The 17858-nt window shown below is 44.2% G+C and overlaps 1 protein-coding gene across 2 annotated transcripts in view; it reads right to left on the bottom strand.

Moving 5' to 3' along the window:
• LOC111672179 (protein bicaudal D homolog 2) overlaps nucleotides 1–17858 on the bottom strand; it is a 43903-nt gene that overhangs the window by 18647 nt on the left and 7398 nt on the right. For both annotated transcript variants that reach the window (XM_023429508.2, XM_023429507.2), the window contains exon 2: nucleotides 6882–7094. In XM_023429508.2, coding sequence (XP_023285276.1) covers nucleotides 6882–7094 — 213 coding nt within the window. The remainder of the gene's footprint in view (nucleotides 1–6881; nucleotides 7095–17858) is intronic.

The following is a 17858-nucleotide window of genomic DNA, read 5'->3' on the forward strand; positions in this document are numbered from 1 at the left end:
GTGCCACTTGGTGCCGATGAATACAGGCCACCGCTGAAACTGATTAAGATCCTCCTGCAAACTGATTACGATGCGTAGCAGGGTTCTGACCTTTCACCTTGTTTCCACATCCTCTGCTACAACTGAACCCCCTCAGAGACTGAAGAGGGCTGGGGGGTGGGGTGGGGTTACGCTGCACTGCTGCCTGACAGAAGTTGATTTGAGTAAATTCATCAGGGGTTGTAGTGACCATGTGCGTTCCTGCTATTAGGTGTAAATTACATTTAATTAGACGTGGGACACATGCTTCTCCTGGGAATGTAAATTGTGATAATGTATGCGTGTGTGTGTGTGTGGCTGGTTAGACACTGGAGTGTGATATTCTAAAGGCCGTCTGAGCTGCCTTTCATGGCCATAGGACTGTGTGTGGTTGGTGATTACCCCCTGCCTGCTGTCACTACAGGTGACGTCTGGACAGCTGCTTGAACACACCCACGCCACACACATACAGACAAATGTGTCACTTACATGCAAAGCGGGTGGCAGTGAAAACACCAGGTTGTACTGCCCTTACTGTAAACTTGCAGGGTAGGTATAGGCTGTTAGATGATTAAAAGCATGTCGGTGTATCTACCTAATAAAACATATCAGCGGCCTTCTGCTCTCATGAAGTCTCTGTTGGTCGTACAGTCCAGGAAAAATGCTACAAGCGCACATTTCTATGGGTCAGAGCTTCTTTCTTTGTATGAACGCTCACTTTCAACTTTAAAGCTTTCTTTTCACTAGTAAACTGCTTTTGACAGCACAGTGGAGCTGAGCCTGCTTAAAACCCCCCAAAGCTCTGAGTGAGTTTCTCAATGTGTTTGAGCCGCTATAACCTCTATTTCTATGGCAAATAGCTCCATCACTTAGTGAGCCACAGTGGCAAAGTTTCAGGCTTAACACAAGTGTAGATTAGGAATGTTTTAATGCTTTGTTAAAGTCTCTGCTGCTTGATAACTCCACAGAATCCAGCTTGCATTTCTGTAAAATCCATATTTACTTGCCTCTTATTCCCCAGTTTGGTTCCCTAGAAAGTGCTGCCGAGACTTCCATATGGCACAACACTGTATTATTGATATAATAGCACAGACAGACTCAATATATACATATATATGTTTTATCTCCCTTCTACTCTCACTCCACTGACCTCCGTCATCCCGCTCACTTTGCACTTAACTAAAATGCACATATACAAGATTTTTTTCCCCTGCAAAGTGCAGAGGGCTCAAAGATGGCAGGACACCGGGTGCCCACCAGCCCAATACCCCCCCCATCTCAGCTCCACTGTCTGATACCACTGACCTCCATTTTGCCATTTCACCCACACTACTACCGCTCTCATTTTTTCAACCCCCACCTCCCCTGTCTCCTCCGAGTGTGACAATGTGCTGCTTTTAGAGGCCATGTATCAGTCACAGTTGATTTACTTCTTAATACTGAAGCTTCAGTTCCATCATATCTGCCTATCAGATAAGAAGAAAGTGGGCTTGTTCACCTCTGCTGGTAGATCTCTAGTGATATCGTGCTCCAGAGAACACTTTTAGACTTCAGTGAGCTGAAAAAAACAAACTTTAAATGTCCTGTAAGCCTCTGCAGCACGTCAAGGTCACGTCGGCCCATGTTAAATCTAACTCTACAAGCCAAAAGCATCTCAGGATGACCTTCAGGATAGAGGGGAAGTGAATCACAGATGCAGTACAGAGCTCAAACCCCTCTCAGTATGGCTTTAGACAGAGCAAAGGAATAATGAAGCTCAGGGGCCTATTGCTGCTGTCAGAGCCCAGAAAGTAGGTGAAAGCAGATCTGCTTTTATCCTCCTCTTCTCTGCAAGCGACTGTCGTCCTGTTCAGAGTCCTGCCCAGAGTCCTGCCCAGACTCCATTAGGGAGAGAAAACACCGTCACACTTTTCAATGAGACAATTAAAAAATAAAAAAAGTGAAATGAACCTTGTGACTGCGTGGCTTCTGTTGAAAAGCCTACAGGGTGAAAGTGTGTCGGCATGCACTTAACAGTGAACTAGTGATTTCGAGGTCACTTTGATGGAAGTGGAGAAATGTGCACGTGAGCATGTTTAAAACCATTAGCTGAAGTCAATGTGCAGTGCGCTGTTTGTGTGTGTGTGTGTGTGTGTGTGTGTGTGTGTGTGTGTGTGTGCATTCTTGTTTTATCAGGTTTCACTGATCTGGCATGGAAAACCTTTTTGGTGCTGTGAGCCAGGACACATTTTCGGAGCTTTGTTAAAGCTGATCCCAAAAGACAAACAACATCAGGAATAAATGGAAAATCTTCTGTGTCTGCGACAGAGATCAGGAGACAGCTAGATGGGTGTGTTGGATGCTATGAGCAGATACCTCAGATAACATCTGGAGGCAGATACCTCAGATAACATCTGGAGGGTTTAGAGAAGGTTGTGGGCCATTTATGACAGCAGCAGTAGCAATGAAACTGAAGCAGCAAGTGTCTGTAGAAATTTTTTGCTCATTATATTCCCCTGTCATTTCAGTTTTCAGGGTTTTTTTCCCCATTTCTGTCAAGATTTTTCAACCTTTCCATACTGTCCCTTCCCCACCACCCCCAACTACCACAGGACAGGAGGTGATCTATCTTGGCATTAATGTCACGTAGAAATAATAAGGTTCCTCGACATCTACACCCCCAGAGCCCTTTGAGAGTCCTGTTACATTAGCCTCACGTCAGATGATTATAAGAGAACAGAGAGCAACCGGCCTTGGATCCCTTTACGACTCAACTCTGACCTTTCAATAAGCTTCAGTGCGGCAGTGGCGACTGAAATTCTGCTCTCATGTCCATCTGCTGTGCAGCTCCACCGCTGACAAACTGTAGCCTTGTACTCTAATTGCTTCCGATGTCAATAGCAACAATGGCCTTCCTCGCAATGAGCTTAAACCCCTGCCTTCTTCGAACCTTTTAAACTCATCCCATCAATGCAGATACCTTCCTCCTACCTCTCTGTTGTCTGTCAGTTGTTTAATCCAGCCAGTTGAAGCAGCACTCAAATTAAGCTCCAGCCACTGTGTCAATGAGGTGGAAAAAACCAATCATGTCTGACATGTGAATGGCTTCCACATTATGGTGATTGACAAAACCACAATAACCATAACTTATGTCCCTGTGAGGGTAAGATAGTCTGAGCTAGTGAATTATATCAGAGTGATTCTCACATGGAGGGCAGGCAACAGTTACTGTGTCAACACTGCATCATGAATGAAGCAGATGTAGATAGGTAGTACTCTGTTAAAGGCAGAAACACATTACATTTTCTACGAACATGATTGAATAGCGAGACTGAAGTGCCCTGATTAGATTTCTCAGCGTCTCTATCTTCGGCTTTGCTTGACAATTTCCTGAGATGCATGGCGATGGGAATCCCCAATCCTTGTGAGGATAATGGCAGCCATCACTGTGGGCACATTGCTCTCCAGACATGAGATTGGATTTAATGAAGTCATGCCTATTAGAGTACGCCTCCTTACAATGTTACTGGCTCTTTGTGGTGGTTTAATCCTGTAGACTGAATCATAGCGGTGAAATGCGTCTTATCAGTGCTCCCGGCTAACATTCTAGTCTTTGGCATGAGAAACTGCCTGGGAGGTTTAAATGTGTCGCATGTAACCAGCTGAAATGCTGGAGCTAAACGGTGGTGAATGAACTGGCCTGTGCAGAGACAAAAGCCTTTTCACACCGAGTGAAGCTTCCAGATCTGTGGGATTTCAACACTTTCTGTTGATCGATTGCTTTATGAGCAACCCACCGTCAAATTACATCTCCTAAACCTCGTTTCAGCTGTAGTGCAGCCGTGAAAACTGCAGCTTTATTTCAGAGAGGAACCCTGTAAATATGCAGGGCCAAAAAAAAACAAAAAAAAAAACAAAAAAAAACCTCAAAACACAAAAGGCAACAGTTACAGCCCAACTGTCAGTTTCATTCCATGATGAAATTGAGTCATTCAGTCTCCCTCCTGACTCAATTTGATTAGCCATGCTGTCCCGGAAAAGCTGCATCATCCACCATCTGCATTGAATTGACTCTCATTAAGCTTTTCTCCTTCTTTAACGGATTTCAGGCCTCCTTCACTTTCTTTCGCACCATTCTCGTCGTCTCCTAGTGCCCAGCACAACCCCCCACCCCCCCTCCTCTTCCTCTCACAGCCTGAGCTTTTGGGCTAATTTGAAACCCAGGAGACAAAGATCTCTTTCAGCCCTGTCAGTCTGGTCACAATGCCAGCCTCAGTGCCCAAGCTCCCTCCATTTGCCTGCCACACACACTCCTCCTCGCACCCACAGAAATACCATTAGAAGGGTGTCATTATCTCCCATACATAGGGCAATTTACACTCCAGCCTCTTTTATGTAGCCAATTAGAGCTGGCCCGGGCCCATGGCGTTGCATCAGGGTGGTTATAATGGGAATGGCACCTGCAGAAAGGCCATCATGATGGCCACCAGTGCAAAACCAGTCACACCATATCTGTAGATCAAAGATATGCAGAAAATACTGTATTCCCTTTTCTCTATCGGCTTTCCTCATGTGGGAGATTTAGGAGGCATAATTTCTTTTTTAGACCGTCATTATGTTCAAGTTGTCTCTTGGATGACTGCTGGTAGTTAAATTTCATGTTCAGTTTCAAAAACATGTCTGGTACATCTGGCTTCTATAATGCCCAACTTATACCAACTTATATTCAGAGCTGAGCAGCAGCTGACCTAATTATAGTGGAATTTATATCTTTCTGGAACGTAAGTCGTCGTGAGGGACCAAGTCTTTTTCACTAATCTCCGTAAGAAACGCCGCTGACATCTGTCTCAAGCAGTGACTCACAGAAAACAGCAGTAATTCCTGCAGCTGTCTGCCAAAGACTTTAGGCTCGAATCAGGACGGGAGGCCCTTTCTTCCCCCCTACCAATTACACTGGAATTACCAACTTGACCTGCAAAACAACGGCTAAATCTGCAGTGCACAAACACGGGGAGATTTGCAATAGTGATGGGATTTACTACTGCAGAGGAAGAGCATTATACAGAGAGGAGGGGAGAGAGAGACCAAAAATCAAATAGACAGAGAAGACCATACGCCTATATTTGATTGTTTAAACAAAACGGCAGTACCAGGGTTTTTTCTTGGTGCTAGGGTGGAGAGGCGTGCTTGGAATGAATATAACGACATTGATCTGTTGTTGGAACCAAAGAATTCCTGCACAAAATGCTGATATGACGCAATGACATAGCTCCTGCCTGGTATGTGATGCGCCGTGCACCTACCTCGAGCTGCAAGTGTCAAATCAAGTTAAATCTAGCATTAGTGGTCTGTTCCTTCTCTCCTCATAAAGCCACACTCTCCAAACAAGTTGCTACTTCAAACCACCCCTTTCTTTATTATTCCAACCGTTGCTTCGCTGTCAACGGAGCATGGACCTTTGCATCAAAGAATCCCGTCTAAAAAGGTGAGAGGCTCCCTATACCTTCTCGTCAGACTGTGTTCATCTTTTTTTTTCATCCTTTTATGTCTCCTTGTGTCAAAACAGGCTTCCTCAGCGCTCCATGCATCTCTCAGTCAGTGCGATTTCAACCTGTACCTAATTCAATGTCTCCTCATGTCCGACTCCGTCACGCAACTTCACACACGCACAGCCATTGGCAACCCACGCTCTGCACTTCACTCGTCTCTTTTAATGAGGTCACTTAGCTGTTGAGTGTATGTAAATGACAGCAGTGAGTGAGGTCAAACATTGTCCAAAGTGGGGCGCAGACAATAAAGGTTTGCGTTATGACAGTTAGGGAAGATTAGGAGAGTAGAATATGAATGCGTTTGCTGGAATGTGTAAAGGATGTGGGTAGATGCTGGGATTTGAGTGTAATGCCTTGGTCGTGCTTCAGCCAAGCAGATTTCAGTTGACAGACTTCACCAGGCTGGTAAAAGGCTTGTCTGGGGTGGCATTTCTTGTCACTTATGTCATAGCTGAAGTGAAAAGGTTAAGCACTACTGTCACGCAGTAGTTCACACACACTTGAGACATTAATGGATCAATTATGCGTGTAGGATCCTGCTCATCTTTGGAAAAACAGCAAATTTCTCATGGTGTCAGTGTTTTTCCTCGATCTGTGACTCTAACTCCGCCCGAGATCAAAACAAGGGTGGAGGACTTCACATTAGTCCTGAAGGCAAGGTGTTGCTTTAATTAGCCTGCTTTCTGTCCTACAGGCATTACAGTGTAATCAGTCTAGTCTTAGCATGTCACAAATAAAAAGTTGTTGACTCTGCAGTTACGACCTAAATAACACAGGCTTGCACAGCAATATTGAAAGGATCAAAGGTGAATGAAAGTAGGTGCAGTAAATACTGAATGCTGCACTCCACACATTACAGTCTTTGGACTAGTGCTCTAAGAGGACGTCATTCATATCTTCATTTGAATCTCTATTGTTTGCATCCAATAAAAAATAATAAACAGCGAAATGCCGTATGCCCCAGTTTCCTCCTGAGCTCAACCAACACACTGCTTGAGATTGATCATCCATGAATACCCATCACGTTTTCTGTAGCTTCACACAGATAACAAACCCAACAGACGATAGCATCAACAAACACAGCCGTTGTTCTCATTAGCTGCAGGCAAACCAGAGCAGACGCAGCTCTCTGCTTCAACTCTCAAACTGAGTTTGTTCCCAAAGCACTGACGTAAGAAACTGTCTTCTGATGAACAATAATAGTCACTGAAGGGCTTTTTCCCAGCATCCTATGATTCCAGCTGACTGAACTAAATAGAGTAAATTTCAACACCTATCACAACTTGGAGAAAATAATCTGCGATGTGTTTCTGACTCTGGGTCTCGCTCTCTTACCTCTTTCATCTCTTGGGAGATGTTGTTCAGGCGTTCATTCTCAGACTGGGTGTTGGTGAGGATGTTGCGTGCCTGGCGCAGATCGGTCTGCAGCTCCAGGACCCTCTGCTCGTAGTAGGCCTCCTTACACGCCGACTCCTGGATAAGAGATTCCTCGCGGCTCTCCCCATCTGCTGCCACCTTCCTGTGGTTGGAGTAGGCTTGTCCAAAGGCCTGGAGATAGAGAAAATGAGAAGTTGTTGTTAGTGCATTGTTAACAGGCCAAACAAGATATATAATTTAAATCAGTGGATGAACCAGTAACTGGCTGTTAAAAAGCTGGATATTAGGACTGTAAATGACAAAAGTTTACTTTGTGAGTCTGCCATTTCAAAGTGACACTGATCTCATCTACTGGGGTTCAGCTGGGGACAGGGGCTCAAAAAAAACAAAACCTCCCAAAATACTGCCATAGATGTGTATAAGAGACAGTTGGCCTCCCCTGCATGTGCTCTGCAGTGACTCCACAGATGGGAAAACCAAACAGGAAAAGTAGAGCAAATGGACTAGTGTCCGGGTGATCACGAGAAGCCTGTAATCTAATGCCCTAATACCTTCATAGATCATAGCTGAGCAAAGGAAGGTCACTATTTGATGTACACAGGATCAAGTTTCTGAATAATTATGGTTGACATGCAAGCTGCAGCCTCTAACTTCTGTAGGGGGATATTCTTTGTTGAAAGGCTGTGGACAGGAATGTAGTTTGACTGTGCAAAATGAAACACTGTTTGACTATTATTAGTGCTGACTTAAATTTTGACCTTAATTTGATAACGCGCTGCAAGGCAGTAACAAAGGAATGTGGACAGAGACACACAGAGGGAGGGAGAGAAAGAGAGAGAGAGAGAGAGAGAGAGAGAGAGAGAGAGAGAGAGAGAGAGAGAGAGAGAGCATCATCGCAGCAGAATCTAGGTTAGACGACTCTCTCCCCTTCTCAAAATAATCATCCCACTGATTACAGATTTCACATCCAATCCTGTAACCACCGGTGATCCAAAGGAAATTCTGATTCCCATCTCACCTCACAGCTCGAGCGCAGGCTGTAATCTGAAATCACCTGAGGCGCTACATCCGACCTTGTTTGCATCTGCAGCGCACTCTCTCTTCTCTATGACCTGCTACTCCCTTACATCTGCACATGACTGGCTGCTGCAGGATTTTCTCCCTTTCACTGCATATCGTATTAATCCCAGTAATTCCTTTAGAGAAAGGAAAATCTGGAAATTTGTATTAGTCGAACTGACCTACTTGCGGGACGAATATGCAAATGCGTAAAAGTAGTTTAATGGGTTGCAGAAGTGCGTGACATCATGTCTCGTGCATGGTGGCGAGAGAATATCTCTCACATTCCAGGAAAGATGACGCTCCGTGCAGGGAGATGGCAAAGATGAGCGGTTGAACTCTCACGCTGAGGCACAATATGATTTATATTTTTTACTGCAAATGTCTACTGGGCAAAAGTACTAAAAAAAAAAAAGTCACAAAACATTTTCACTTTTACGGATGAACTGGTAACAACCGACATTTTCACCCAGTTAGATCCAATAACCGCTGATCCAACATACCAGAGCTGAAATTAGTTGATTAAAATTAAACAGAAGCTATTTTAATGATTGATTAAAAATTGTGTAATGTCCCAGGATTTGTCTTTTGTGACAGTGAACTGAATTTCTTTTGGACTGGTGGTCTGACAAGACAACTAATATGACGACATAACCTTGGGGTTTAACGGTGATGGGCTTTGCTGACATTTTATAGCCCAAAAAAATCAATTAAGTTAATCAAACCAACAATTCATTTATAAGAAAAAACAAACGAAAAAACTAAACTTGTAATCATGATGCCACTAACCACTGGGAGGTGCTTCAGTTATCTTAAAACCAAGGTTGACAGCCAACATGTCTGTCAATAAACAACTAATGTCAGTAACTCTAGATAAGAGTGTTGGTTGAATAACTCTTCCTCATACCTTACTCACCTCCTCCCACGCACCATTCATCAGTTGGAGTCTTCATTTGATTAGAAAGTCATTACAAGAGACAAGATTAACCCAATCAGAAACCAGGGGGAATCCCATCATTATAATCTTGGCGCATAGTGGATAATGGAAGGGACAATCAATCCAATCTAAGAACTCAAACATGAAGTAGAGCCCGTAGCCAAAACCCACTGACCCAAGGTCTTTAATCTCAGCTCCCCAAGCGTGGGTTTAGGCTACTTTTAGGGGAGGGTAAATTGGGGACGCACGCGACCAAGCCTATAATCTCACAGTGAGCCGCCTACCCAATTTATAATTCATCTTTAGCTCGCCATATGTTGCAGTTTTTTTTTTTTGTTTTTTTTTACATTGGACATGTGAGCATGGATTATTAATCCCTTGTAAAGCTAATCAAATGCAGGTCTTTAGTCATTAGCACGCTGTCTAGACCGGCTTTCCTCACAGATTTCCCTCACTAACGACTATGGCAAACATTATGGCGCTACATAAGGAAAAGTCAATCATTTAAGAGATTTATCGCTCTACACAACATGAGTTCTGATTCCAGATCAGTGCATACATTACGGGCTGAGGTTAGCCACCCTGCTGGGCTGGTCTTTACACTTTAGGTTGTCATGTGAGGAGGATCAAAGTACGTAATGGCTGTGATCAAAAGCATCATGTGAGTGAGGAGTTGATGAAATGAGACGAGCCACCTCAGATCGTTCCCGTCAGAATTATTTCACCACTTCCCCATACGCTGCTGACACCATAACCGAGCATCTAGTCATATGATTAACACATGGAAACTTTCAAAAGTGTAAATAAAGACGGCTGCGTGGGTGCATGCAGGCAGACTAATTTAAGAAAGGAGTATGTTGCTATGACTGCATTTTGGGTAGAGCCTGTATCAGAAACACTGGTTTCTCTGGTAATGAGGCTTATTTTACACCCAGGGTGTTAAACTCAATCAGCTATCTGCAAAACAAATGTTGCTACAACAGTGTTTTCTTTGACAGGACAGTCTTAGATTCAACACAGACCGCTTTTGTGTTTGTGTTCAAAGCATGTTGGAACATGGTGTGATCACTGTGCTGTCCTCTAATCTAGCAAAAAAAAAAAACCACAGCCTTCAAAGGCAAAGTCCAATGGTTAGAAGGTGAGACAAATCAGGACTCAACGGTCAATCACTTCTTTCTTGCTATACGATCCCTGTTCGGTGATAGAGGGGAAATGCTAAACACTGGCTTCTGCAGGCTATAGCCCCCCGCTGCTAATGGTCAACACCTTACATGGAATAAGAAATGAAAGCAGAGAGAATATAGGTCACAGAGTGCACTCTGGTTTCCTCAGCTCAGAATCCTCCTGCGCATGTTCCTCTAATCCGGTGAGTCAAGAGCACGAGGGAGATGGTGCTTTGGGCTCTCTGACAGGTAACAAACAGATCAATGATGCCGGTCTCAGAGGCTCCGTGGAGCTGGAGCAGGCTGAATCTAAAATTCTATTTTCAGTTCCCGTTTCGCTGGCAGAGCGGAGCTTCATGTTTGTGTGGCATGAAGTGAGAACAGTGAGTGGGATGTGAAATGTCTCGAGAGATATGATTACTGCAGATCCCCAGGAGTGGAGAATAAAGCCGATAGGTACACTCAAATTAACGCACACACATGAACTGTACACAGGGCTGGATTTAAGAGGCCAGCAGCATTTCAATCAATACGAGTGAGTCCTTCCGAAAAGCCCTGCCTTAAGAGCGAAACCCAGTTCGAACACTCTGGATTTGGGTCTGATTCTGTTATCTCTGCTCATTGTTAAAGTTTCCATTTAGCCCCCTGTGGTCTCATTGCCCGGCTCTACTGGAAAAGTAAAGCACGCTGCAAAAAGACGAGGAGGAGGAGAGGCAGACAGAAGACGATAAGACAAAGAGAGGAGTCAGACAACCTCTCTGTTGCTGAGCCAGATCAAAAGAAACTCTGCTTTTCCCTCATGCAATCGCATTAGCCTTATACTTTGCTTTAATGTAAGTCTCAGGGTCCCAGTGACTTCACTATCTTCTATGGGCTGATAATGATCCTCAAGAAAATATATAAAAATGAAATAGAAATAAAGGCGCTGATTAAAACCTGGAGACAAGGGCTGACAATGTGAGGAAGGGTAAAACTGTGGAGAGTGTAAAGCAAGAGAAAATAAGAAAGGAAAAAAAAAAACAGAGCCAACAAAAAGCCTGATCCAATGAGAACATTTTTTGGCATTTATACAAAAAATTCATTTGACTCTGATAGGACAGAATAATAAAAAAAAAAAAAAAAAAGATGGTCAGACCTGCTTCCCTTATCTAAACACTGATTTCAAGGCACACTGCTGGCATGATAATCTCACTAGATGATGCCAGACAGGGCACAACAGGACATGCCCTCTGTGCGATACCAGATGACACACCCTCCAGATGCAGAAACGTGATGGTCTTTGCCAAATACGGAGTGGGCAGATTTTGAGCTGAGATGTTCAGTTTCTTCAGCAGCGTTCTCGTGCTGTGACAAAGACAGCCTGTGATGAATGCTGAACAATATAACACTATGTCATTTAGATCGGTTTAGTCACTCATACAGATGGTCAGAGTGCTCCGGGGTTGACCCTGGACGCCAAAGCAGTGTTTCAGCAACACTGAAAGCTGGTCAGTGTTATCAGGGTTGTCATTGTAGGCGACTGCGGAGGAAGAGAGGTGGAGCAGAAAGAAAAGAAAGAAAGAAAGAAAGAAAGGAAAAAAAAAAAAAAAACACTGGATGGTTTCTCCTGCCTCGTGAACCGCAGCTCACGTGGAGTCACAGTTTGTGATGATAAACAGAGACATGCTGTCTTTCTCCCCGTTTCCGTATCTCTCTCTATCTCCATTCACAGGCCACTGCGCAGCCAGCGAAGCTGAAGGGTCAAATAGCTTCGAGGTGTGTGCTGATTCTATATTTAGCTGTCCACTATCAACTGTTCATCGTGCAAATCTCTTGGGGCATGATGTCAAAACGCATCTGGCGAACCAGTGGCTTCCTACGACACATATGTATGACCCAGCGCTGCAGGCTGACCCAGTATTCTTCACTAAACAGACTCACACTACACCAAACTTTTATTTATTTCTTTGGGACATAATAGCTCAGCGTGTTATTTCTGCGTCAACAGGCCGTATAACATAACACGGCTCTGTGAGGAATGCTGCCCGTCTCACGTGGCAGTGTATGCTTGTTTTAGTTAACTAAATCTACTGTGAGCACTGTTGCTGATTTGTGCATGTTATGCCAAAGCCAATAGCTCTTGCTATAATGTGTAACAGAGAAGCTAATTATTTACTTCAGACTTTACTCTTCAGTGGGGGTGGATATGGAAAAGGCAGATATTCACATTCCTTCCATGACAAATCTGCAAATATTATGTTTAACTCGCCGCTGGTTTGAATTCTCCCCTTCTCGCTCCTCCGAAAGTTTCATGTCCAACTCTAAATTTGGACTTTCATAAGGCGCAGAAATAAGCAACATTATAAGAGGGGAAAAAAAACGTCATATTTAAACAGTTAGATATATGCGAGCTGTTATATTTGCTAAACAGAAGGAGAAAGAAGGAGAGAGTAAAAAAAAAAAAAAAAGGTGAGAGAAATGCGAATGAGGGAGGCAGAGATATTAGCTGCTGCCTGGCACAGAGCCACATTGATTCATTGCATAGCACAGAGCTGTTGGGCTATTATTCACACAGGCCTGGACAATTTCACAGACTCAACACACACATACACACACACGCCATTTCCAATTTTCCCGGTGTGCCCTGCAGTCAGCCGTACTGCAGCACCTGGCACTCTAGCCATGTCGAGGCTTGCTCTCCCTTCAGAGATAAAGGAGGTAGAGGTGGAGTATTCAAAAGCCTCGTAGGGGTTCCACCACTGCTGCATGCACCTCATGTTTTCAACACATACAGGCGATGCACTGCATGCCAAAGGCAAAGGATACTCTACAGAGAATATAAGAAAGCAAAGGTTAGAGAAACATACCCATATGTGAGCTTTGCAAGACACGAATTTCCTTGAAAAGAAATGATTTAGCCTCAAGTAGACTGGCTGAACGTTATACTCTCATCGTGAAACTTGAAAGACGGGAACCTCCTAAAAACAACCACAAAGCTGTGCCAGATTGTGGATCTCCTAAGTTGCAGGGCAGGACAGAGAGAACACTAAAGGGGATGGAGCCATTGGGAAAAAAGCAGACACATGCAATTAAAGCGCACCACTTCTACACATCTACACAAACACACACACACAAACACACACACACACACACACACACACACACACACACACACACACACACACACACACACACACACACAGGCCTCTGCATATGAGCGATGTACTAATTAGACCCATGAGGTCCTTTACATGCCTCACTGAAGAAGTCTTCCTTAACCATCAAAAATATCAGAGTAGTCTAATTGGGCTGCAGGAGCTCAGTGATACAAAATCTCTACATAAATTCTCCCTCCTTACATCAGGCTGTAATGATGAAGCGTTAGTTCAGACTTTCATCAGACCTGTCTGGGGAAAACTTCATGTCATATTTTATTTCAGCTTCACACACAGGGCTCCGAATCTGAAGTCTGCATTAGGGATTCTGTGTGAAGTTCGTCTTTGGTCAGATGAAACCTCATGTTCAAACATGCTGCTAATCTATATTCATTACACGCTCACAAAGCCGGAAGCTCAGAGGAAACATATCACCTTTATAAAAAGGTGAAACACCTGCAAAAAGGAGCACAACCAAGCCGCCCTCTGAGCATTATTGTGTCTGAGTCAGCCTGACGGCTCTGTACTGGCTCCTGTGTTATTACGGGGTAAAAACAGTCATTATACCCCTGGCAGTGAGCTATAGAACCATGGATCTGAGCGCACTTTATATAGACTTCAGTGTGTATGTAATATAATGATGAAGGCAGCTTTTTACATGATACCGAAGAGGTAGTGTAATGAGAAAGGGTAATTCTCGTGCCACTTGTGAGTGAAATACAAAATGAGCCTAAAAACAAACCATATGCCACTATCAGCATTTTCAGAAAAAGCAGATTTCGGCGAGGTTCCTGAGAAGGTTTGTCTTGACTCGGAGTACTGTTTTTGTTTCTCTCTTCTGTGCCACAATGAAAAACTGCCTGTGCTGGCTTGTGCAACACGAGAGATGAACAACAAGGTTTTAAAATTTTCGTTAGTATTTAATCTTAGCAGTCACTTAATCGTGAGGTAGGATCTGTTTTCCTCTGGCTGTTTATTGGGTCTATTGTTCAGCTGCTAAATGTTCTACAGAATAAAGGAAAAAGCTGTCTCAAGGGAGAGCAAAGATTTAATAGGTTCTGATATATTACACCATATCGGCGTCTGAGGTGGAGTCTGGGTTCTTTATCATCGTTCATATCACTGCAGTGTTCCACACCAGCTCCGGTTGGGGTGTGTTCACAACCTCAGTCATTTGCGATGCAAAGTCGGCCTTATCAGCGCCTGCCTGCCTGCCTGCCTGTAGTCAGCCTGCCGGTTCCCCCTTTCTGCCTGACACCCTGCGTCTGGCTGAGATCTCCCAGGTCCACGTGCCCGCACCCCAGGGGAACTGCCGTCGTTATGGTTACTACGCCAATTACAGTGACAGAGCCACTGTCAAGGGGTGCCACTGACACAGATGGCTGTTTCAGAGCTCAGCCTAGCACAGCTTGCTCTCCTCCCTCCTTCTCTGGCAACAGTCCTCGCCCGTGTCCCATCCCTCTCCAATCTGAGATCTGTTCGCACAAAGAGCACGCGGATCTGAGGTTGCTTTCGAGTATTTTTTTTTTTTTTATCTCTTTGCTACCTGGCCAAGCCTACATCCTAATAAACAAGCAGTCTCTATTTCATGTATATTTCAGCCCATTTCCCAAAAGACACTGCTCCCCGTGGGACCTTTATACACGACTTCCACAGTTTGAACAGCCTCTTGTTGTTAGTGACATAAATGAAAGAGGAGGGGAGCAGCTGGGGGGCCGCAGCTGGGGACCAAGCACACACATAAACACATATGCATGCATTTGTGAACTCAAAAACACACACACACACACACACACACACAAACACTCACGATTACATTTTCTTTCAAAGTCCAAGGTCAGGTTTGCAGGAAGACGGGAGAAGGTGAAGTAGCTAGTGAATCTGTTTGTTTGTGCATATGTTCATAGGTTACGGGAGAAGGGTTCAACCTTACCAACAACCATTTATTCGATGGATGTTGTATATAATGCATGTCTACTTCATCGTCCCAGCTTCATCCATTAGCGCAGAGACATGTCTAATCAATCAGGGTGAAGAATTGACAGGGTGGGGGGAGGGCTTGCAGAAACTTGATTCTCCTTCCTGAGGTTTTCAATCTGACCTCATATGTTGCCACTTGAATACAACTATTCATCATCCCTGATTGACTCTGTCAATTTTTTCCACCACTTCAGTCATGAACAAGGCTAGAGGTCTCTCCCAACCTCTCCCATGTGCTGTCCCTAACTCCCCTCTCCCATCTCTGCATTCACCCTCCCGAACCCAGAAGACGGTCTCTTGGGCAGGCCCCGTCCTCGCTCTCGCTCCCCGCCGGACAGAGACTAATGACCTCCCTTCCCCATTTGCAGTAATTAAAACCTGTATGTGACTGTGTGAGCGCACATTCTCTCTACCAGTGAGGTTAAATCTCGGGTCAGGGCGGCAGGCCTACCATATGAGACCATGTCAGTTTGTAAAGAATGAGGTGGGGGCTCAGTTGCCTCACTACCACTGTGCTCATAATAGATCATATCTGTGCGCAAATACAGTACCCAAGGTTAAACAGAAAACAGTATCTGAATATAGCACACAAATAATTGTCTTTGGTTTGCATTAACAATAAGTTCTTTGATTCCATGCTACAATACCTCAATCTCTCTCCACCCACAGCACGTTGGTAGAGTATTCAAGGGACAATAATGGAGGAAGATGAAAGATAAGCCAAAACACAATGACCTAAAGTGAACGCTGCACACACAGTGGAAAACAGCCAACTGCTCTTTCATGAGATACATATTTATTAAGTTATGTTTGTATTAAAAAAAACGTAGCTGTTTATTCTGTTTATATTCAGCCCTTTAAACTCATTAAGCCAGCTGATAGAGGAACTCCTGTTCTCCTCCCACCTAAAAGAGAGCACGCTGGTTCCCACAGGAAACCCTTGCATTGATAAACCTCCCATAAAAAAACCTCTCTCCCTTTCTCTGTCTGCTGCTATCCCCATTTCTCCAGGACCCCATGAGAGACTGGCACACATCCAATTAAAACCCCTCCTCTCCTTGCTCTCTCTGAGCCCAAACTCTAATGTTGTTATTGCTGTAGAGCCGGCCCCCTGCCTGACTATACAACTCTTGTCTTCTTATCTCCCCTCCCTTTTTACCCCTTTACTATTCCCATTTCCTGCCTCCCTCTCTCTCTCCCCTGTTCTACCAAGCCTGAGGGTTTCAAAGCGTGGACTCCGTGTGACTTGGGTACACTGCGACAGGGAGACCCAGGCCCACTAGCTTATTTACAATAGGAGCCAGGGGAACGAGGAGGAGGCGAGGCTGACGGCGGCGGGGAGTGGGTATGGGGTGTGGAGAGAATGTAGACATACTGTTGTTCTCTGATTGCACTGTGCTGCTGAAGGACCCCCAGGGTGAAGGGGCAACCCTTTGAAATTGGGTTTGCTAATGTTTGAATAGATGGCCTATTAAAACGAGGAGATGTTTTCTAGAATCTGCCCTCTGGTTTAATTAATTTGGGTGAGGCCGGAGGTGCTCCTCCACCAGTCAGGGGATAATTGAGATGAGTGGACTATGTAGGATTTCAGAGGAACCAGAGATGGGTGTGTCGTGTAAAAAGAGAACACTGTGTGTCTACATCTCATCCCAGATCTCTTCATCTCCTGCACCAAACCAGATAATGCCCTGGTACAAACTGCAGAAAATGCAGAACAAAAGTGGAAGGATATGGGTGGGGCAAGTCATACTGTTCAGATGTGTGTGTGTGTGTGCGTGTGCGTGCATGTGTGTGTGTGTGTGTGTGTGTGTGTATCAAAGAGTGGGGTAGGGGGCACCCACCATCTGTCCACTTATAGCTACCACAAGTTTATTCCTGCCTGTCATATATGCTAATTTATTTCACCCCCATCTCTTATCTTTTGTGTTTTTGGGGATATTCCCCTCAACTGAAGGTGCTTAAAAAATACCCCAATGGGCAAAACTCAATATAGCCCCATGTGTCAAAACCTTAAAAGCATCAATGTGGGGGAAATGTGTTGATTTAAAAAGGTCATTAAAAGGACATCAACATTTGCATATTTCTTATTGCTTACTATGTGTGTTAAGATAGGATGAGCCCATAGGTTTCTGGTAGAGATTTAAATTTCAAATCCACCTTTATCAACTTTAAAAAGTTTTCAATGCACATGGAATATTAGTAAAATCTGCTGATGACCAACCTCATTTAGTTTAATTCAGCACACATTTATAGAAAATTGATGGACAGCTTTTGAGGCACAAAATAAATTAAAAAAAATGTTTAAGTTAGGTGACTCCATAAGGTTACTGAATGTCAGTTCCTGTCTTTGTTGCCACGGTAAGGCCCAGAACCTTGTGAAAGGAAATGCAGCATAATGAGTGTTGATGTTAACACAGCAGGAAAAGCAAGGATAAAAAAAAAACAAAAAAACATGTTTATTGTTGAGACTTATTCCTTGTCTGTTGTTCCATACAGATGACAGTGGTAACTTGCCTGATGAACCCTCATGTGGTCATTTCCTCTGATCCACTAAAAGAAATCCGGACTGATACAGAGCCATATTTCATATGCTTCCCCATCCGCTATAAAAAGCCAGACTCCTCACAAGTAAACAGGATGCAGAACGGGGATGGGGGGGTGG

This window comes from Seriola lalandi, unplaced genomic scaffold (genome assembly GCF_002814215.2).
Source record: "Seriola lalandi dorsalis isolate HSWRI2012SDOR001 ecotype SW California unplaced genomic scaffold, Sedor1 jcf7180002054896, whole genome shotgun sequence".
In the NCBI taxonomy this organism is placed as follows: domain Eukaryota; kingdom Metazoa; phylum Chordata; class Actinopteri; order Carangiformes; family Carangidae; genus Seriola; species Seriola lalandi.